Source organism: Mytilus galloprovincialis, chromosome 6, assembly GCF_965363235.1.
Source record: "Mytilus galloprovincialis chromosome 6, xbMytGall1.hap1.1, whole genome shotgun sequence".
NCBI lineage: Eukaryota > Metazoa > Mollusca > Bivalvia > Mytilida > Mytilidae > Mytilus > Mytilus galloprovincialis.
In genome coordinates this window covers 34,495,474-34,520,386 of record NC_134843.1, presented here as the reverse complement: position 1 = coordinate 34,520,386, position 24,913 = coordinate 34,495,474, and the positions used below count along the sequence as shown (strand labels likewise).

General features: G+C 28.5%; 1 protein-coding gene across 2 annotated transcripts in view; it reads right to left on the bottom strand.

Annotated features, from left to right (window-relative positions):
* Positions 1 to 521: 521 nt before the first annotated feature.
* LOC143079439 (core-binding factor subunit beta-like) overlaps positions 522 to 24,913 on the bottom strand; it is a 43,597-nt gene continuing 19,205 nt past the window's right edge. For both annotated transcript variants that reach the window (XM_076254777.1, XM_076254776.1), the window contains exon 6: positions 522 to 5,236. Coding sequence is in view for 1 of the 2 variants with exons in the window: in XM_076254776.1 (XP_076110891.1) it covers positions 5,183 to 5,236 (54 nt within the window). In the remaining variant the exon portion in view is untranslated. The remainder of the gene's footprint in view (positions 5,237 to 24,913) is intronic.

Here is a 24,913-nt window from a genome sequence, read left to right as displayed (position 1 = left end):
CACAAACACTGTGGTGGCTACGACATTGTCGAATATTATATGACCTGTGACCTTGGGATTTGGTGAGTGAAAGTACAAACTGAGGTCTCATTTAGAGGATCTGTAACCTTACTTACAGGTTAAAATATTCCAATAAACCTGTCAAGTTTGCGTAAAAACGCATGGTGACTAGAGGCAAAATTTTAACACGACCTTGTGACCCAAGAGGTGTTATCCTACATGAGTCCTAAAGTGTCTTGTGTCAATATACCCAAATAATTGATGATAGGAAAAATTGATAAATGATAGAAAATATGATAGAAATACTCAAATTATATGAATAATTTACAGTAAAATTGTAAGAAGAATCCAATTTGTCTGGGTATGAAAGGGAAAAGACAGTGTTGTTTGTGTGACTGTGTGATTTTGGTTCAAAAAGTCCTCTACTTCCATATTGTTTAAAACAATCATTGTTATCTATAGCATGTATGCTCCTCAAAGTGAGGTGTAAAATGGGAAGAATGAACTACAAAAGTCTCTTATTTTCAAAAAATATAATTTTATTCATTCAGGCACACAAACTATTGTGATCATAAGTATAATTGTGCTGTTTGGCGTCTAAACATACAAATTTTACAAAGATTAAAAATCAATAAGTTAAACATTACAATGTGTAGTATTCCTTCAGTTAATCATTCAGAGACTATAATTAATTCATCAACCACTTCAACAATGAATTATAACCTGATTATCTCCCTTCTGTAGGAGTTATCTCTCCTTACATACAGGTTCAAAGGAGAATAAATTTCTGACTACAGTATATTTCAAATCATTTAATCAATAAAATTCAACAGTAAACCAATAAATAATTTTAAAAAAGACAACTGTAAATTCATCCTTATCTTGGAGTACCAATTTTCATAGATTTCAATTTTTTCCGTTTAGAATCGCTCAAGTACTTAGTAGTACATACTTGCAGCTTACATATCAAACAAATTCAGCCCTCCTTTGACTTAAAATAACTACAAGTTACTGTTGCTCTGTGTTTAAAAATAATTTGATCATGTTTAATAATTGGAAATCATCAATTTTAAGACATGTTTTTCTAAGCGGAGTATTTTCACTTATAAAGGCAGAGTGCCACAACACAAACTTGAATAAAACTACTGAATTGGTTAAATCCTTAATTGTATTAAGATGATTTAAGATTGACACCAAAATATGCACACTTAAATAGTTTATAAACACACAATTCAATAAATATGTACAAAGGAATATTACTGTCACAAAATTTTATATTTTTAACTCCCAGGAAATTTATCACCGGTAAACACAAATGAAATAATTCTGTCAGCACCAATATTAAAAAAACATATACATGTGCTTTTAAAATCAAGTTAGAAAGTCTAATATGGTTTATTTGTGCATGCAGGTGTGGATAGACTGGAACATACCTGCTCTCGGCCATAAAACTTTTATATTCAGAGTACAATGTTTGTGCTTGAAACACAAAAGCAAGGGATTAGGTTGGTTGATTTTCAAGGCTGAGTACTGAGTACGAAAATCGTACTGGAAAGTCTGATTTCCCTCTTTAAAAAAAAAAAATGAAAATATATCAAAGGAAAAATTAGGGCAAACTTTGATTCAAAATAAGATCCTCAGATTTATTCATAATTCTATTAACATCAAATCCTGAATCAGCACATGTGCATGTGAATAGCACCAAAACTTAAAAATGTCATTGAGGTGAGACACCTGAGAGCTTATGTTCTGATTGTGTTGGTTGTTTTACAATATGAACATTTCACAAAACAACTATCAACTTAATAAGCTATGATTAAGTAACTTTATTCTTATGATATTTAACTTTTAAGCCCTACAAATAATGTTTTTCAGTCTCATCCCTCCCAAAAATATTTAGAGACACTTGAACTTGGAATCTTTTATCAGAAAATTATTTATCAACTATAAGGAATGCATGTTATATGTCCACTTGAGCATTTTTGTTTAAACAATGCACCATATAATTCTTTCAAATATTTACAACAAAACAACAAAATATCTGGAATGTATAGCACACAAATAACAAGCTAAATATAATTGAATTTACACTTCGATGGATAGTTAGCTAAAAAACACAGTTAATTTTTGTAACAACAATTTCCAACCAATAATTGCTTGGTCAATTTGACTTTAACCTTACTGTCTTTTTACTGATTTTGTCTTGTATAGAAAACATAAACTGTGAATTTTTGCCCAAATTATACCAAATGTCTTTAGTTGTTCTTACTTGACCGAGTACCAAAATGTCCAACCACAGAGTAGGTTACCTATCTAAAATTAGAAAGTCCGGAGCCAAAAGTCGGTATGTAAGAAAATAGTATATTGTTGTATAAAAAAATGTTAAAAAATGTGAAATAGGAAATTAAAAATGCCTAACAATTTAATGGTTAAAAATGTTACATGAACAGAAGACAGTTTTCATAATAATTCTTAACAGATCATTTCTGAATTTTACTGCGTCAGTCCAATTTGTCTATCATACAATTCATTGAAATCATCTAATGAAGCAATAAAACATTATAAAAAAAAGGACTAGAAAAATAAACTCAACAATATTCTTACAAATCAAGGTGTAAATCAAAATACCAAAAATAAAATAAAACAAAACTTGATATACAAATTATAATGATACATGTTTTAAACAGATCAAATTCTGATATGTTTATAGGATTTTTGTAATCATGAAAATGAACCTACATGTACACCGTCTTTAAATGAAATAATGCAATTTGACCAACAAGGTCAATAAATAAAACAAATAACAACAAAATTGACTAGAATGTTTACATAACCTATGCAATAAACATGCATCCTTATTTAGACAAATAATGCTGAATTATCTTTTAAATGATTAAAGTCTTCCAAAGTAATAATGTGAGCCTAACTTGAAAAAAATATAGCAATATGAAATAAAATAAATTATTTAACATCTACGGTTGATAAAATAAAATGTTTCAATTACAACAGAAAGAACAAAAAATATTGATGCAATAAATGGTAAAACTTCCAATTGGAAGATATTTTTTTCACTTTTACACAATTTCATGCCGAAAGTTGAAAATGGTATTTGAAGTTTGATTTCCCAAATCATTAATGGTTTTATAAGGTCAAGGTTTATTACACTATAAAAACATGGAAAATGTAACAATACCTTGTCTTTCAAAAAATGTTAGGTTATTCGATATTGGTAAACGATCAAAACACAAGAAGAAAATAAACATTTTTAAATAAAAAAATAATTTGGAGTAAATATGAAATTTCATACCATGAAATTATATACAAAATATGAAAATTTGATGATAAAATTGTCACAAATTTTTAATATTTATAGCGCATAAAAATTGAAGATTTTCTTATATTACCAAAAAAGCTAATGCATGTGGGAGGGTTTATAACTTCTATAATATGACATTATATTTTATTGAAATTATCAAAAGTCTGAAAGAGAAAAATGACAAAAAAAATAGAAATATGATGAATTGTCTCCCCATTATGGAGAAAAAAAAATGTGCACCAATTCTGAAGTGGAATGTAAAACAACTACAATTGATCAAGTCTTGCAGCATATTAAAAACTCATTTCAAAATGTGAAACTAATAATTTTTTAAAATTGGAAAAAACACAAGTGGTTCATGCTTTAAAAAGGATCTGAGACCATTTTTCCAAACCAAATCTATGGAACCGAACTCCTTATTTTTTAAAACTTTTTTATAATTGGAACAATTTTTTAGATTCTGATTTACATGTATTCCTGAACTGAATGATGAGGAAAACATCTCTTTAAAATAAACTTTCAAAAGATTTTTGTTAGATTTATAAATTAGCAACATTTTTCTACAACTATTACATCACATGTAAAGTAGTCGTCATTATAGAAATTTACAGTACAAAAGTCACATTAAATTATGTTAATGACATTTTTGAAGAATTTTAACAAATTATAAGCATAATGGTCTATATACAAATGTAATATAATGATAAAAGTAACAGAACGAAAGTCTTTTAATGCCTTGTATTAAGAGGCCTACTACACTCTTTTACTTAATGAAAAAAGATTTCACAGAACATCAAAGCCAGACCTTTACAAAAGTACCTGGTGCCATTTCACATTACTCCAATAACATATCTATGAAGTCATTCAGGTCATCAATAAAGATCTGACCTAATGAATAACAACAAATAACTCAACAACTTTTTTACAGTTTTCAGCCATAAATACAGATAAGTGTAAAACGGTTAAACGGTTACAAATTCATGTAAGTGTGAATTCAACACACATACTTCATGTTAGTGTGAAGATAACACACATAAATACATGTAAGTGTAAAGCCATCACACATAAATTCATGTAAGTGTGTAGTCAACACACATAATTACATGTAAGTTTGAAGCTAACATTCATTAATATATATGTAAGTGTGAAGCCAACACACATAAATTCATGTAAGTGTAAAGTCAACACACATAAATTCATGTAAGTATGAAGACAATAAACATAAATTCATGTAAGTGTTAAGCCAACCCCCACATAAACACATGTAGGTGTGAAGTCAATACACAGAAATACATTTAAGTGTGAAGTCAACACACATAAATACATAAAAGTGTGAAGCCAAATCACATACATTGATGTTAAGATTTAAGATATATTCTAGAAACATACTGACTCTTTAAAAAAAAAATAACAGCCAAAATTGTTAAAAAATGTTATTTTCACAATTTCTTTATTTCATTTTTTTATGATCAAAATTCTTTTTCCAAAATATCCTTTATTCAAAATAATGTCAATAACTACAAATATATGAATGACTTTTACCAAAAACATGGTGCTAATCTTGCTTCAGTTGAAAGTTCCAGAAGCCATTTACATAAATAACTTGAAGCATTAGTGCTAAAGATAAACATTTTGTTTTTACAGAAAAAACATTTAAACTGATAACACATATATTTGTACCTATGTCTGAAAACTGTTCTTATAATTATTTGCGTACAATGTCAAAAGACTTGCTATAACTTGGTCTTGTCTTATTAATACTTATATAACAAACTTTTGATAAAAATAAATTATTCTTCTCTCTTTGAGCTCTGTATTTACAAAATGTACAAATGGCGGTGTTTCAATGGAAACATTCTACGAGGGTCATTCACTGCCACTGGTCTCAGCGGGACTGGAACGCGAACTTCTACGACTTGTCTGAAAGAAAAAAGGAAAATTCTATATATTCAACTGGCTTATTATATACTTAAATGAAAAAATTGAAGAAGCATAAAGACAATAGAACATATATGTCAAATATATTTGAATGATGGTTACATGGAAAAATAGCAAACCAAATGCAGTGTACTTGAGAAGAACTGACTCTTATTCTCCAATGAACTCTTTTTTGGTTGAATTATATATAAACCATATGATTCAAATTTCATTGAATTTTGTAACTTCTGTTATTGTAAAAATCTCACTCCTTTTCTAAAAAAAAAAACATTTTTTTTTTTTGCTAATTGAAAATCGTCATGTTTTAGCGTGAGAACTCTTTATACAATGCTTTGAAACCGAAGTAAGTTATCAACTTATATCAGTTTAGAAAATTCTATCTCAACTATAACATTGTTTTATAAATCAATAAATAGTTGTTTTCACCATTTGAACTAAAGATTTACATACAGACACAATTAAAGATATAAATCATGATTTTGTTAAATGTAATATTCCTATGAGATAAACTACACACAGAAGGTAAAAAAAAAACAAAAACAACATCAAATGATATAATATTCCTATGAAATAAATGTACAAACAGAATGTAAACAAACAAACAACATCAAATGAAGGAACCACAAAAAACTGCAGACAAAACAAACTTGTAACAAAAAAGCTATGGTATTATGGTTTTGTTTAATGAAGTTGTGGTTTGGGTTGGAGATATTCCAAGATAAACTGTACAAGTCGGTTAACCACTTTTCCCATTTCAGGTTAGATTATGTTAGCACTTTTTGTGCTTACTAGACAGAATGTTTTGTCTGTGCACTTTTAAGATGAACTTAGCAATATAATTCTTTTTTCAAATAATTAAAAATACAATCATGCAAAGTTCATTTAGTTATACAATGTACTGTAACAAGCCAATAGAGAAAATCAAAAAAGAAAATTCAATTAAAAAAAAAAAATCAAATTTTTTATCTCTTTATTTTCTACAGTTTATGAGTAACTCTTATACCTACCACATTTTAAGAGGATAAGAAAATCCTGGGACACCTGATTATAAACCACAGCCCACCCGTACTTTAAAACCAGAACAGAGAAAGGGGTTGAATTATTATACAATCTGGTCACTTAAACACTTATGTAAATAGCCATCTACAGTTTTATAAATTTAAATTCAGCATGGTTAACTTATGCCATAAAAGATGATTATAGACTTGAGATATTAGAAGTGTGTAAATGTGACTCCAGTTATGTATATATAAAGTGTTTCGGTACTTTTATATAGTAGAATTGGCTGACCACAAGCACATAAAAGATAATTGTATGTTTTCAAGTATTTAACAATAAAATGTATACTTTCGCAGAGACATATAAATACAGTATCTGCTTCATGTCACACCATTTTTTACCTTACAGTTTCTAAAAAAAAGTTTTTAATTCTACAATTTGTAAAACCTTTTTAGTTCTACAATTTGTAAAACCAGAGTTTGATAAAAAATATTAATATTTTTTATCAGATTCCTCCAAAAAACATTGAAATAAATAATTAAAAAACATCTGTTCTTTTTGCCTTAACTTTTAAAATTTGGTGTTCACTTTTTTTTCCCATTTATAAATATAACATTTGATTCCATGACATTTTTTATTTAGTGTTTCATGAAGAAAAAAAAAGGCAAAGTTAATATAATAGAAATAAGGAAAATGTACTTCTGCTAAATATGTGACAAGCTTAATATCTTCAATGAATAGTTTAATAATTCAAATTTTTATTTATCTCTTCAAGGTTATATTCATGGTAATTACGGTATTTTAAATTCTTCCTTTAAAGGAATACTTGTAATATTTGTGGTTTTCAGTGTATACTTCAAGCTATTGTACAACAACTCAAGGCACTACATAACTCTATCAATTTCAATTTATTTATGTTAAATTTATATCAAATATAATGGTCAATTTTATACTTATTATCTATCAAAAATAATCAATGATGATTCATTTCTTTGTGTACTCAAATTTACTAATTTTGCTGACTATGAATTTCAGCAGTATAGACAAATAAAAATGTATTATATAGATTATAGTAGGATATTATGCAGAAACAACTGAGATATATTTTTTTTTTGTAAATATTAAATAGGAAGCCATTTAAGCTAGACAGACAGACACACAGAGGAGAATAGCCTAATGCAGTCCTATTATCATAGGTTACAGGGGCATAATAATGATTATATGCAATGAAAGATTTTCTAAGGCTTTTTTGTTTGCATGCTGAAGTTCCAAAAAAATGAAAATCCCCAACAAAGATTTTGCACAAAGCACTGCACAATTTATATAATTCCTTATATCATATTTCACACAACACTTGTTAAAATGAAAAACAATCATATTTCAAATTTCTTCTCTTCCTTTGTTATAAAATTTTTACATTTCAAAAAATTTATTACTAATATTTATGACCTGTCTATATGCAATAAATAGTTTATCGATAATAATGTATTTTACCTATAAAAACCGAGCATTGTACAAAACTGCAAGTAATCGTCATGTGGAGCAGATTATATTTCAAATGAAATAATAAATAATGGTATAAAAATAAACAAAATTTGACAATAAAATTTGAAAAAGGTTGTAAAATTAGAAACCAGGAAATGACTTCAAATCCTTAAACTATATAACACGACAAAATAACAGGGTATGATAAATTATATACGAATTCGGTACTAGGTACGATTAATGGTGTCATTCGGTACATCCCATATTCCTTTGACATCTTATTAATTTAAGGAGCTAAAGTGATTATTATGTCCTCCGGATAATATCAACTGTTGATTGTGTCAACTTTCTTTTAATATGTTTACTCGATGATAGTAAAACTTTACAATCTGAATGAATACTAATGAAAAGTTCAAATAAATCAAACATTAGTCATTGTGTACAACTATTGAAAATTGAAAATTTTTGAAATTTCATTATTTCCGTTTTAACATATGTTAAATCTGAGTTTTAAAAAATAACACATTTTTCAAATAAATTAAATATTTCAAAAAATTCTTAGATGCATAATTATTTAAAATAACAAATAGATAAATCATTGCAATATAAATATCTAAATATAACCAGTATCTTGAAATAAGCTAAATACATGAGGGTACCTTAAAATAAAATCTTTATTTTTTTTAGTTCAAATGTTCTTAACTTCTATTTAAAGATTTAAAAAAAAATCTAAATAATGATGTAATAATCATACTGATTAACATTCCCAAAAAATAAATTGTAAAAAATATGATTGATAAAAACTAAATCCTACACATTACTTAGCTTAAACAATAAGTTACTCCTACAGATCACACCTTCAGAATTTTTTTTTATTATTCTATAAAATCTTCCCTTTATTCTTTTCAAACTGCATTGACATGCATCAAATATGCTGAAAAGAATTTCAATAAATGGTATTTTACAATTGTAAACAGTGTGACAACCTAATTTGCGGGGGTGCAAACCTAAAATATGAATGAATAAATTCCGGTCAGTCATTTCTGACAGGTAATAGTTTTGAAATTTTAAAAACTCAAGGTTAATAAAATCTGTTCAAAATTTATTTATCTTATTGACTTTGAATATATGTGTAATTTACACATGTTTGTAATCTCTTCTATGATAATTTTTCTTCATGCAAATTATAATTTACACATTTGCAAATAAGAAAATTTATAAGGTTTGAAATATTTTTTATTATAATCCTTTACTATTTTAGTTTAATAGCAGAGATAAAAAAAAATTAACCATATTGTTTGATCATTGTTTTTATGAATTATTGTAAAATTTTAAATATATTTCAAACAAAAAGAAATCTAAATCATGTACTGTTATATTAAAAGCAATAGATTTTTAAAAACTTTGTGAGAAACTGTTTTCAAAGACATCAAAGCTGTGAAGCAGACAAAAGTAAAAACAGAAATTGTAAAAAAGAAAAAAAAAGAAAGAAAAAGAAAGAAATTTCAAAATATTAGCAGAATTTTCAAACGAACTTTTATAAAAAAAACTTTAAATATCTATAAACTTATATAAGCAATTACATTGACTAAGCCTACTTTTAGTTCATTTTGACAAACAACAAAATGTTTTCAGATAAGATGTTTTTCTGCCTCAATAAACCATAATCCTTAAAATCTAACTTGAATTGCACTCACACATATCTCAAGTATATCGGAAATGAAATGCATTCTGGATATATTTTCAAAAGTGCATACCAAAACACTACTTCATAATGTCTGTCAAAATTGATAGTCAACAAATGCATAGCATATTTTGTGGTGCACAAACAATCGAATAACCACAATCCCTAAAAAAAAATGCTTTTTTACTTGAGGCATTGATGGAAATATTATTATGGTTTTGAAAAGTATTTTTTTTAAATTTTTTAGTAAAGCTTTATCATATTCCATTGTCAAGTTTTAAAAAAAGCTATACTGTATCAACTTTAAGAATTTGTAAAATTATAAGTTCATCTTTAGTCAATAAATGTACATTTACCTTTTGAAAAAAAATATATGGTTTGGCCTAACTTTGGCCTATTTATAACTATTATGTAACTACTGTACAGATGTATGGATCATGATTTGTATCTAATAAAAACTTTGAAGTGACTATTTCAAAGCAGTTTTCTCATTTTTTCTTTAATAAAAATCATTTGACTAATAGCCATTTCAGATGTTTTTGTGAATGATAAAAATCACAGATTTCAAAGTGATATCTTTATTATTTCCATGCAAATTCATTAATGATTTTCTTTTATTTCTTTTATACAGGACTATATCAAATGTTTGTATTGCACATGTAAACCAAAGATATACAATCTTAGGAATTAAATGTAAACCTTTCAAGCAAAAATATTGTATACGTAATGACCTTGTAGATGAGAAAATAGAAAACAACATAACTCTGAAACCTAGGAAAGAAGTTACAAAATCAAACATTTTCAAAAACATAAAGATTTCAAATTAAGTTAATATATTGGGGACAAGCCTCAAATCAAGTTTTCTTTTTTCTTTCTTTCATTTCAAGTAAAGTTCTGTTGATTCATTAATTTTCATAGATTGAGGAAAACTAGCATTTTCATGAATATTTTATTTCATGGTTTTGCAAATTTCTGCATAAAAATGTGATAGATAATTTTTAATTCGTTGAATTTTTGAATTTGTGTTTCATCTGTTTCCAATTGAAACCAATGAAAACTGATATCCAAGGAATAATAATATATCCACAGTATTTCATAAAATGAGGTGCATGATCTTTCAATTTTTGTATAAGAACTTCAATCTTATGCATGAGAAGTTTCACGTCTTTTGCATAGCAAATGAATTTTCCTGGACACAGGTCACATGCATTTCAGCTTGAGGGAAAGAACAAATTAAGACAGATACTAGAACTAACTTAATTGTAACAATTCATTGATGGGTCAATTCTTTATAACGGTGGTCAGTATTCATTCATTTAAATTGCATGACAAAAATACAAATAAAAGAATCAATTTGGACATCCGATAAATATTAATAAATATAGATATTTTAGAAAATTTGCAAATCTTTATGAATAAAAGAAAGAAGACATATTAAAACATTTTCTAAGTATGCAGTAGACAGGTTACACTAAGCGTGTGTCAATTTCAAAAGGTTACTAATCATCTAGAAGACCTTCAACAACTATTCACTCCCTGATTTTCATAAGGGCGGACAAAGCCATTGTCGGACAGACGTTGACAATTTTGAAAAATAATGATACAAAAGTTACAATAGTAATTGACCATTTTCTTTATTTGCTATAGATTTATAATTTTTTATGGGATGTAACTCCAAGCAAGTGTAAAATTGGATTTCCTGACTGTCCGTAAAGATCACACCATGGCTAATCCTCCGCGATGGACAAGTCACATGGTCCTTTCTTGGCATTGTAAATGAAGAGTAAAAGAATGGAATAATTTGAATGATGGACACGATTAGCTTTAATTGTCAATGTGTTTCATTTAATATTGTAGCAATAAGATGTTTTTTTCGGACCAGATGTAATCTCTAAACAAAAGTTCGACCAGTTGCCCCTCGTTGAGGAAGCCGTAAAAAGCATCTTTCTTCATTTGTGTGGACAATACTAGGGCCATTGGCCAATTGTAAAATGATACAAGGAATAAATATAAATCACTAGTTACAAAGAAAATTACTGAAAGTGAGACATAAACCAAACAAAAAAACTCAAATATTATCTAAACATTGAACAATTCAAACGAATCATTTGTTTGCAATTCTTTCCAAAACTGTCAAAGTTTCGATAAATGTAAAAGATTTGTCTTTAAATACAATGAATCTATAGTTCAGGATTAGAAATTGTCAGAATAAAGATTAAATATAATTGCAAACCAACCAAGTGCTTGCTTCAACATGTGATTATCTACAATAATATTTACATAGTCGTATCTTATAAAACTTATACACATCTTTAGATGTGACAGACAATTTATCAAAAGATGTCCCTTAAAGCATACAAGGCGTGCAAAATATTAAGTCTTAACTGCACAATCCTTTTATATAGTAAAGATACTTATGAAACATTGAAGAAAAAATCAAAAAGAACCAGTACACAAAAAGCAACCAATCCTTAAGATACAATCTTTAGACCTGCATGAATGCTATTACCAGTTACAGCCCTTTCTACTTGACTGGTCTAGGATAAATAATATCCTTTATCAGTATTTATAGGTGTATAAGACTATCAAATCTATCCTTTAAACATCTTCTTACATTTATACATTGATCAAACATAAATCTGAACACAGAGACAGGTGTTTAAAGTGAAGGTCAATTCTAAACCCAAGGTCATTTCCTTATTAAGAATAAAGTGGAAATTCTAGGTATCAATTATTAAAGATATTTTTATTTTTATCTCTCAGATATATTTTTAATGCTTAAAAGACTTGCAAATCAAAAAAGTGAACTGCAATGTAAAATCATTTAGTTTTTTCTTTCAAAAACTAATAGAAAATAACAAGGATTTCATAAGATTTTCAAATATGGCTTTTTAAACTATATATATAAAATATATGAAAAGAAAATTTACTGAGGGGTTTCATGCAAGATTTTTAATGGAACTACATGGATAAAACTAGAGGATTCAGAACATCTGTCAAAAATTCATAAACTAAGAGGAGCAAACACCTTTTTAAGGGCATATCCAACAGTTTATTTTTGACGGTGAGAATTTTTTCCCTTGAATATATTTCATTCTTCAATTGACAGAAAATCAAATTTTGCCAAAAAAAATATTAGTCGTCAATTTCTTTTTTTCAAAAAATACTGCTGAAAATTGAACATTTTTGCAATTTTTGGAGTAAAAAACGTTTTTTATTTAGAAAAATTAAATATGATTTTTTAATCAACATATACTAATATAATGGGGCTCAAATTAAATCAAAATAATTCAAGACGGTTAGAAAAATCTAACTTTACCATTTAAAGCATTAATTCTTACTCAAATAAAGCCAAACACGTTATGATGGACCCAAACAACGGCAAGAAATGAACATTTAAAATGCACATTTTTAATTTATTAAAATATTTCTAACGGTGTCGATTTGGCCAAAGTAAGATATGTTATTCTTTGAAAAAAATGAAACGTCATAACGTTTTGAAAAATATTTGTCACCGTACTCGTTTTTGAGAAAAATCGAGAAATTTGATATTGTTTACTAAATCCCTTCCGCAAGCCTCACAAATTGCGCCAAAAATTAAGACGTTTCGGGAAATAACGTTATATTTCCCCGCTATTTTTTCAAAGGCAGTGCGATGGCAGACAAATGTATTTATACACCGTGACTTTGTTGGATAGTTGTCTCGATAGCACTCATATCTCATATCGCATCTTCTTATTTATAATGAACCAGTATATGGACGAGATGACAATTCAGTTATATATAGTTTTACAATGAAGTGTTTTTCTTACACTGATTTATATTACACCGTCTACTTTCACATATCGAAATTAATAAAGAGCTAGTGAAATTTTGCAATCAAACACTTGTCTAAAAACTCACCAACTCTGTATTATTTATTCATGTTGCAGTTTTGGGCTTTTATTCTTTATAGGCTTCTAGCTTTAACCAGAGACATATATATATGTGTATATATGTCTCTGCTTTAACAAAAATGTGTATGTTTACTCTAAAGCTTAGTGTTTTGAATTATATGTGTCGTTCGGTTGCTGTAGTATTAATGTATAAACATTTAAAAAAATTTTCAAAACAAAAGGATTGATTGGACAGGATATAGAAATATTCACATCTCTGGACTTCTCATGTCCGACAGTATATCTTTGCTATAATTGGGTGCGGCCGTTTAGCTGCTCGGATGTATAAATTTACAGCCTCGTTTAGTGTATAGTGTAGTGAGAGTTTCGCGCATCTATACGTTTAAAAACCATCTAAATAAATGGTTCAAGGGATATCCGAACTTTGAATAAGATCTCTTAACAACAACAAATGACACATGAATCTTCAAATAAGTCACATGGCTGATTTTAACACATCTGTTGCCCCATTTGCAGTTGTAGATGTCGTGAAAAAAAATTATAATTTACAAAACAGATCAGAAAGACAATAACTTGAGAATAAACTCTACCTAGTTTGGCTGCATACAATGTAACCACTGATGTAGACTACTGTATAACTATATTATTATTAATTATTCAAACTAATAAATTCAAAGAGAAAGATGCGGAAAGAAATTTTTAAATTTTCGTTTAAAAATAAAATATAGATAATTTTTTTTACCAAAACTGGAAAACTGTTTGAGACAATTATCAGTTGAGAACTAATGATTATGCATCACTCTCCAGTGGCAAATATATCACGCATATTTACGAGGAGGCGAAAGTGGATCTGAATAAATGATTGATACATTATTAAGATAAAGGGTTTGCTAGCGGTAAAACTAGAATAAAGTTGAATAATGATCAAAATCTTGAGTTAAGCTATTAGACCCCCCCCCCCCCCGATTTCGGATAATGATATAGAAGGCTGTTTTTTCCTATCCTATTATGGAACCGCTGGTTTTAAGAGGGGGTTGGTAATAAGTCAAGACTTACATCAAGACTTACACCGCTTTTTTTTTGTTTGTTAAATTATATTTATATTTATTTATATTTCTCAAGAGACCATTTTTTTTTATACTTTCTCGAGTCAAATCAAACTGAGTTTTCTATCCTGAAGGACAAAATCTCGGATAAGTTTGATACAGAATTAATTACAATTTGTGTTGCATTCTAATGAAAAAAATAAATTATTACGCATTTGTTCTCGTTGTTCTCTACTGTACTGTATATTGAAGATAATTTTCATAAAACGGAAACTTAAGTGAGTATGGTCTATAATTATAAAGATAATTGCAGTTCTTTTATAATGGACCAAGAGGACAACATCTTTTAAGATTTGACTTCTATTTCTGTTAATATTCTGTATGAGTTTTCTGCCGATTCCCGCCGTGCCCTTTTCTTTGAGGAAAGAAACCGCCCTTGCCAGACGGCCATAGCCAATGGTGATTCCGTTATGACGTCGCTGAAACAACGTTAAATTACGGGAAACAATAGACGACAGTTACGTTTGTTATTACCTCCCCTGAAACTGTTGGATATGCCCTTAAAAGTAAATAATAATCAACCACTGAAACACTATTCAACCCAGTGGCGGATCCAGCCATTTTAAAAAGGGGGGGGGGGGGGTCCCAACCCAGTGTAAAGGGGGGGTTCCAACTATATGCTCCCATTCAAATGCATCGATTGTCCAAAAAAAAGGGGGGGTTCCAACCCCTGGAACCCACCCTGGATCCGCCACTGCAACCTACAATTATTTTTCTTTTTTTTTCTTCATTATTCTGGTTGTCATAATTAATAGTAATAGAAACCTGATACGTAATGCTTCATAATTTCCATAAAATCTTATTTTCTTTAAAAATTTATGGGACAAAAATATGATTATATAATTCATCCCATTGACTATCTGTCCTCTATGTGTTTTTAAAATGCAATATTTATGCAAATTATGACATCTGTGATATACGCATATACTAATTTCAAAATTGTTTTGAAATTAATTTCATCTATTGATTTATTAATTAATGGGTTAATGCATCGCATAAGGGAAAGGAAAAAAAACATCTGAGTTTATGCAAGCCGATCCTAACTACCGGTAGATCCCACCTGATTATTACCTGAGAGTAAAGGTAACTATTTAATTTGTACTTTTCTGCTACTTGACTGATTTTTTTTCCAATTTAATGTTGCACTAACAGAATGTTTTGTGGTTTGATGTGTGTAAATGCATATCAGACAACGAAGATATGGTTCATAACACAGTTGTTAACTGTTTATCTTGTTCTTTTAGTCAACATTTTGACATTTTGTGGTAAATGGTCAATTATCTGTGATGATTTATTTTTGCAATGGAAAAAACGTAATTACTTAAATATTATGGTTTGTACTATTCATTGCATCCAACTTAATGCGATAATAAAAATGTTAATCTCAGATTTAGATCCTAAATAAAGAAAAACAAGCTATTTATTTTTTCTAAAATACACATGAGCATGAAGGAACCAAATAAACAAGATTTATTAAGTTTAATACAAGATGATTAGGTGTAGAATAACACCAAACTAGGTAGAATGGAATAGAGAATTGAAAAAGACAAGAACCTAAACCAAAGAGCAGAATGCTTTTCAATCTGTAGAATGAATACACAGTTTTTTTTCAGGCCATATAAGTAAGATACTTTTACTGCAGTTATTATAAGATACATGAATGAATTGTTACTCAATGCTCTTGGATACACAAACAAACTTTTACACAATGTTCTAGAATACATGATCATACTGTTACCCAATGATCTTGGATATACAAACAAACTTTTACACAATGCTCTAGAATACACAAACAAACTTTTACACAATGCTCTAGAATACATGAACATACTGTTAACCAATGCTCTACAATACATGAACAAACTGTTACCCAATGCTCTAGAATACATGAACATTCTGTAACCCAATGCTCTAGAATACATGAACAAACTGTTACCCAATGCTCTAGAATACATGAACAAACTGTTACCAATGTTCTAGAATACATGAACAAACTGTTACCCAATGCTCTAGAATACATGAACAAACTGTTACCAATGTTCTAGAATACATGAACAAACTGTTACCCAATGTTCTAAAATACATGACTATACTGTTACCCAATGCTCTAGTATACATGAACAAACTGTTACCCAATGCTCTAGAATACATGAACAAACTGTTACCCAATGCTCTAGAATACATGAACATTCTGTTACCCAATGCTCTAGAATACATGAACATTCTGTAACCCAATGCTCTAGAATACATGAACAAACTGTTACCCAATGTTCAAAAATACATGAACATACTGTTACCCAATGCTCTAGAATACATGAACAAACTGTTAGCCAATGCTCTAGAATACACAAACAAACTTTTACCCCTTGATCTAGGATACACAAACAACTTTTTACACAATGCTCTAGAAAACATGAACATACTGTTACCCAATGCTCTAGAATACATGAAATAACTGCTTTACCCTTTGATCTAGAATACATGAACAAGATGTTTTAACCATAATTTTAGAATATATGAACATACTGTTACCCAATGCTCTGAAATACATGAAAAAACTGTTACCCAATGCTCTTGAATACATGAATGAACAAAGTGTTACCCATTGCGCTCTAGTACACATGAACAAACTGTTACCCAATGCTCTATAATACATGAACAAACTGTTTTACACAATGCTCTAGAATACATGAACATACTGTACCCAATGCTCTAGAATACATGAAAATAACTGTTACCCTATGCTCTAGAATTCAAACCGTTAGCCAAAGCTCTAGAATACATGAACAAATTGTTACCTAATGCTCTAGAATAAATGAACAAACTGTTATCTGATGCTTTAAAATACATAAACTAACTGTTACCCAATGCTCTAGAATACACAAGCATACTGTAACCTAATGTTCTAGAATACATGAACAAACTGTTAACCAATGCTCTAGTTTACTTGAACAAACTGTTACCCAATTCTCTAGAATACATGAACAAATCTTTTTACACAATGCTCTAGCATACATGAACAAACTGTTACCCAGTGCTCTAAAATACATGAACAATCTGTTAGCCAATGCTCTAGCATACATGAACATACTGTTACCAATGCCCTAGAATACATGAACAAACTGTTACCAATGCTCTAGAATACATGAACAAACTGTTAACCAATGCTCTAGTAGACTTGAACAAATTGTTGCCCAATGCTCTAGAATACATTAACAAACTGTTACCAAATGCTTTAGAATACATGAAAATACTGATGACCAATGCTCTAGAATACATGAACAAACTGTTTTACACAATGCTCTAGAATACATGAACAAACTGTTTTACACAATGCTCTAGAAAACATGAACAAATTGTTATCTGATGTTCTAGAATACAAGAACAAACTGTTGTCCAATGCTCTAGGATACATGAACAAACTGTTACCCACTAATATATGACATATTTATAAATTGTTACCCAATGCTGTAAGATATATGAACAAACTGTTTCCCATTTTCTTCTAGAAAACATGAACAAACTGTTACCCATTGCTCAGGATACATGAACATATTGTTACCTATTGCTCTTAGAAAATTTTCCATTAATTTCGAATCCATGCAATATGAACCGTGGTTGACACATGCAACCTCGCTATTTTCATTGAAATTGCATTATTAGAGGGGCATTTATCTGTGCATAATTGGACTAAAAAGTGGACCTCTGTGAGTAGAACAACTTTGGACTAATAGATCATACATATCTTTATTATCCTAGAAAAGAAGTTTCTAACCATTAGTGAAAAGTGATGTTTTTCCTGTAAACAGAGCCTAATATATCCAAACCTTCAAATCCCATTGCTATTATTACATTTTTGTATCATCATGATTTATTTTTTAAAATCTCCCTTTTCTGAATAGAATTCTGTTATTATAACTTATTATTATAAAATAAACAAAAGTGAGAAAAAAAATAATATTAGAACAGATCTTATGATCATAATTTCTAATATTCTGTTAACTTTGTTAGAGCATATTGACCATAGCAAATTATCAGTTATATTTTCGCATAATACCTGCCAAAGAACAACATATTAAAACTAAATATAGAGGTAAAAATAAACGTTCAATCAACATTTGAAAAGAGAAAATTTAATCCATCATTTAATAATACATCTCAGAGTATGTTTTGCAATAAAATTAATTAAAAAAGAAACCTTTCTTTTGTAATAACAGACTGTCATACTGAATCTTTAAATCCTTTTTGAATAACAGATATTAAAGAAACAATATTTTTATTATTCCAAATGTTACAAAAACTTGCTATTGTATTCTATATAATTGAAAAATGGTTATTTTTCATACTTTTGAGTACTTTCACAACTGAAAAGAAAGAGACACGTGGACATAATTATATAGGGAAAATGTGGAAGAATAAGTCCCTAATACAATCTGTTATCCTGATACGCCTTAATGTTCTTATACCATACACGAAATACAATAAACCAGCGCTTTACTAAATTTCAATGACGATTAAATCAAAATGACGAAAAGCCAACATCATGTCTAATTGTAACATAAAAGGCACTATTTTATCTATTTTCTTTAGGAAATCATGAATTACTATAATATATGCTAATACTAACATGATTCCATTATGCATGCTTAAAATTTCATACCTGCCTTACGGCTTATTTTGATAAACATTTAACCTTGCTCACAATAGCATAAAAAAAATATCTTCTGCATAACAATACTAAATAACCTTTCCTCTGAAAACTATTAGAACCCTTAGAGTAATAAACTGCATTGATGTTGGCTAATTAAAGGAAAGCTTGACACCCATTTCAATTTTAAATCTTTCTATCCGTCCATAAAATTAAATAGTATGACAGAATTCAATACATTATTTGTCATGACAGGTGACTTAAACATTAGAAATCAAATAAAAAAAGCAATACCGGTACGTTCAAATTCTGCCTATATACTTTACATCTGATTGGAGTGTGCCGGTCACACGCCATTACAAGAGACTTGCTATTACATCTACACCATAAAAATCTATGTTACGCCTATAAGGACACAGTGCGGGCAATTTTTTGTAGTCTTCAAACAAAGATAATGGGGTAATGTTATGAGAGGACACCCTCGGGTGATCTGGTCCGGTATTGATGAGATTTTATAGTTATTTTGTGTTCTGGACATAGTGTAGTCCTTTTGTCCTTTTTTCATATTGAGTCAACAAAAGCGGTACATTAATAGAAAAATTAAAGGCGATATAAAAAAAAGTTTAATGCTCGTACTTTTATTGCAAATTGTCATTGTCCCATCACTAGTTTTGATAATATGATAATTTTTAATTGGCTTTTTAGCACATCTCTCAGTTTACTGTTTTTACAAATGGCTTCATTTCTTATCATAATAGGCGACCGTTATAACTTCTATTATTACACGTAACATGATATTGTGTTGTGTATCAAACATATGAATTATAAACATTAGGCAACCTGTTTCAATATTTTTTACAATATTTTTCTGTTCTTTCTGTCACATTTCCTGGCATTTTTTTCACCTTCTAAAAATACCAAACTATGATGTATGCGTTTAAAAATGGCAAATATGTATTGAATTTAAATTTTTAATGTGGTTTTTATGAAAAACCAGACATTTTAATCAATTAGTAAAAATTTTGTAGAATGCATTTTGCTTTTATAAAGGGTTCATTTTTATTTCTCCAAATCTTTCTACAAGAATGTAAAAATGATCATAAAATGAAAACTGATAAAAAAAATTATTCAATCTGTTTGCCAGTTATATTATTATTGTCAGGAGATAAGAACTTTATTTTCATTTTTTCATGCAAATAGGAAGAGTAACTCTTAAAATATTTTTCTCTTCAATGTGTACATGACACAACTCTGCACTTTTACCCGTCTAAAATGGATAAGCCATAAATAGTGAATACAGGACTGACCTAAAGCAAAATCGCTACAAGGAAACTCTTAATTTCATGTGATTTAACAGAGGACCTTGTGATGATGATGTAAATTGGAAGGTCAAGCAGCAGTATCATTGGCGGATCCAGGGGGGTGGGGGTTCCGAGGTTGGAACCCCCCCTTTTTTTGGCCAATCAATGCATTTGAATGAGAGCATATAGCTGGAACCCCCCCCTTTTAAAATGGCTGGATCCGCCCCCGAGTATAGATATATATACAGCAGTCTTCTGAAGTTTGACCAGTGGTCCTATATGGTTAACTGAATGTTGTTTGCTTACATTTATACCATAAGCCATAGAAGATCAAAAGCACAATTTCAAAGCTAAATTTCACTAAACCCTCATTGAAAAAAGATTGAAACAAAAATTTCAGAATTTCCATATCTTATCTTAGCATGAAATACAGCAGCATAATTTTGCTGATTTTCTTTTCATGAATACTCTTTTAACAAATAAGAAATTTTTACTAAAACAACACAAATTATTTAAAATTAGTAAAATTCAAAATATTTCCAATTTCTTGGAATTCATAATATATTATCATGGTTCACAAGTTTTTCTTTTGTAGGTATTCTAAAATCTTTGACACCTCATTGAAACTACTCTGATACCAGACATTTGCAATTTAAAATAAAGTGTGCTTTTAAAAAAACTTCAGAACAGAGTTGACATGAAACTGCCAAGATTTTTTAATTCTTTAATTTAACACTACATTTGTACTTCAAGTAGTTGCCTTGGAGTTTGATACTTGTGATGCTAAAAGGGGGAATTTAAATAAATTAAAAAATTCTTAATGATTTCTTAAGAAGAAAAAAATTGTGAAAAGCATATTTAATGTCTTCTTAGCCGATTTGAAAAAAAATTGCATCATTGGTTTCTCGTTGATTTGATCTTTTGTATGCACTAACAGGCTCCTTAAGAATTTTATTAAGCTTGTTAACACATTGCGTTAGAAAATGCAAGTGCACTGTTACATGGTTATATAAAATAATTATGTTAACTAATTTAGGCAATTAAATATGATATCTCCCTTGATGGAATTGTCAACAAGAAAACCGTGTGGCTAATCTCTTACATAAACAGACTAACGGGATGTGCATACAACTCAATGCATATTTAATAAAAATGCAATAAAACTGCATTCATATCTCAATGATCTTCCACGGACCAATATCATTATACCAGCTCATAATTACATTTTAATTCATACTAACATTGTACAAAGTATCATTTTGTGTTTATTTAATTGAGCAAGAAGGGGGTTGAGCAGTTTATTTTTCTCAATTTGAAACTAGAAATTAATTTAGTTATGTCAGGATTACTTAATATGATTAATGACCATTCCATCTTTTCAATGACTAAGATTTTCTTTCAAAATATAAACTTATACTCCTTTTTACCCCAAAGTAGTTAATTATATTTACGGGTTAGGATTTTTCATAGGGTTTTCTCATAGGACTATGAAATGTATTATGTTTAAAGTCCTAAATCTTGCATGTAACATCAATAAATCATTTTTAATATATATATATATATATATATATATATATATATATATATATATATATATATATATATATATATATATATATATATATATAAAAAAAAATGAATATCTGATTTAATAATGCACAAAAATAAAACAATGTAAAATCACTTAAAATTTGAATTAAATTCAATTGCAAAATGTGTGGTATAAAAAAAAAATGTATTTACTTCATTAAAAATAAAAGCTGAGACAGTTCCATTTTATATTTTTATTGTGTGGGTGCAGAAATGCATTAAGAATACCATCCTTATTTTAAAAGTATTAAATGAAACTTCAATTACTATAGATTCCTTTAATTTCGTGGGTAATTAAGGAAATATTTTTGCGCAAACATAATAGTTTCATTGTTTGACAAATTCTACATACTGAAATTTTTATATCTTTATAAACTTTAAAATTTGAAGTTAATTTTTACTCATCAAATACATGAAAATTAATACTATGCCAAAACTAATGAACAGCAATTTGGCGTTCAAAAGAACATTTTAAAATACTTTAGCCTAGTAACCTGTAAGGGCAGTCAGATATACTGTTCCTCCTACCAAGTTTTATTGCTACCTGATTCATCATAATTTATGTGAGAAATCTATCTAATTAAGACTTGCATTGTAGAAATAAACCTATACTTTTTAAATTTTGATAATATGTAATTAAATTAACTAATAAAATTAGCTGTGGTAGTATTATGCATGTAAATGCTATTCTGATTTGACTGCATTGGTAAACCAAAATCTGCCTGGGTTGGGTTTTTGAGGTTTGAACAAGAACAGATGATGTTGTGTAAACAAATTAAACTGATAGAGATTCTAATCCTGAACAAATACTGACTTTTGTTATCTAACTAGACATTTTTGTAATAAACAATTTACTATCTTTGATTAAAATCAAATTTATATGCAAAAATGAATTTCATCCAAATAAACATCAATTTTATCAGTTTTTACTGGAAAATTAATACATGAATAATGACATTTCACAGATCTTGACCACAATTTTATTATTCCTGATCACGTAAATTTATGCAATAAAACTCATTTCCAAACAGTTTGGCACAAAGGTCCCACATCTCAACAAAGAATTTTCCAACCTATTAAATTTTGTCCATGACATACTGCGGACAAGAAAAAAAAAATATAATTAAGTTTTTGATCTAATGAAAACATTTTCATAATGTCCTCACTATGGATAATTATCTGATTGTAATATCCTCTTCACTTTCATAATAAAACCTTAAAAAAACTTGTTAAAAATCTATGTAACCCCCACGGTGACGAAAGATGTTCATCGAAAAAAATGATTCCGCAAATCTTCCTATTATGGACAGTCTTGCCCTCACGTTTGTTTGTTGTCAATCAGTATTATAACCCACTTCAGATAAATTATTTCAAATTTCTATTTTATTATTCAATGATAATAGACTAGTTTTTTCCTCAAGGACCAACATGGAATGTTTGTAATACAAGTTGCATTGTCCAGGCATAAGGTTGTTCAATTGAAGGACAATAGGGGTCATTTTGTCGCATCTGTCTAGCAAGATGAAAAGAAATTTACATCAAATTTAAAAACTATTTAAAATTATAAATATGAGTTAAGAGCCCTCCTGAGGATTTTTTTCAAAACAAAAGACTGTTTGAAGTCTTTGCATCATCAGAGAAAAATCAAAATTAAAAATTCATGTTTTTTTATGTAATTCCCCGCTCTGACCTCTTAATGTTAATCGGGCAAAGTTTCTGAACTTAATTTAAGGGTACCCTGATGTCTTTAAAGATTATGCATCAAGCTTGAAATATTGAATATTAATATGAAATTAATTTGATCAAAAAAACATATTCACCTTGCAGGCCTGTTTTATTCTTTGAGGTAGGTCTAATTATCCCTTTATAGAAGTAATTTAACGATAAAGATCATCTGTGCATTGAATATTTATGCAAAAAATTGTATTCAAATTTATTCATTATGTTTCAATATTTTGACTTCAATTTATTCAATCATATCATAAATTATATGGTGTTGAATTTCTTAGACGATATTTCAATTTAAGACTTAGTTTATTAAACCATGATAACTTTTTATGTAAACTCATCTTTCACAGAACAGTAAAAGAAGCTGGATACAAATGGAGAAAATGGTAAAAGAAGCCATCTACAAATGGATAAAAACCCTCAATTGAATACTTATGATTTTTTATTAAAAGTTTAAACACTGAGCCTAGATTTCCTCATACTTTGCTGCTTTTCTTTAATGTCAAAATGAAAGGCCTATTATACTGATATTAACTAGATATCATTTATACTATGATTTGTTAAGACTTTGGTACTTTTATGGGTAATAAAGCAGGGGTTTCATTATCTTTCATGTTGACTGGTACTTTCCACATGTCTAGGTGGTACTTTTCAATTTATTCCATGAATATCTTATATAAAAATTTCTATTTAGGTGGTACTTGTCAATATCATACGAGGGTAAAAGTACAGGGTACAGCCTCCTAATGAATGGCCTGTAAAGGTCTCTGAAATACAGTATTTTGATAAAAAAAAAAAAAGAAAAAAAAAGACAATTTAAAAAAAAAATCTATAGCAAAGAGTAGTTATAATGCAAAATTATCTAAGTAAATTGATTTTTAATTTTATGAAAGATAGATTACAAGTGATCACTTTGTTATAAGCTGATTTTTAATATAAAATTCATGTTTTAAATATTAACTTTATTTGACTTAACAGGATGATCTACTTAATACAGTGAAAAAGTAAAATGCAAAAAATGTTTAATTAGACTCTTTTATGAATTTTTATCCATGTATCAATCTTTTGTTATCCTCAAAAAAACCTAAAATTTAAATGATCTGAATTTAAAACCCATTAATTTTACATTATTTTAACTAATTTAGAAGATATGATTTATTAAAAGTATTTGCTACTTGAAATTTGTTTGAAATATTTTACAATGAACGAACGTTTAGACAAG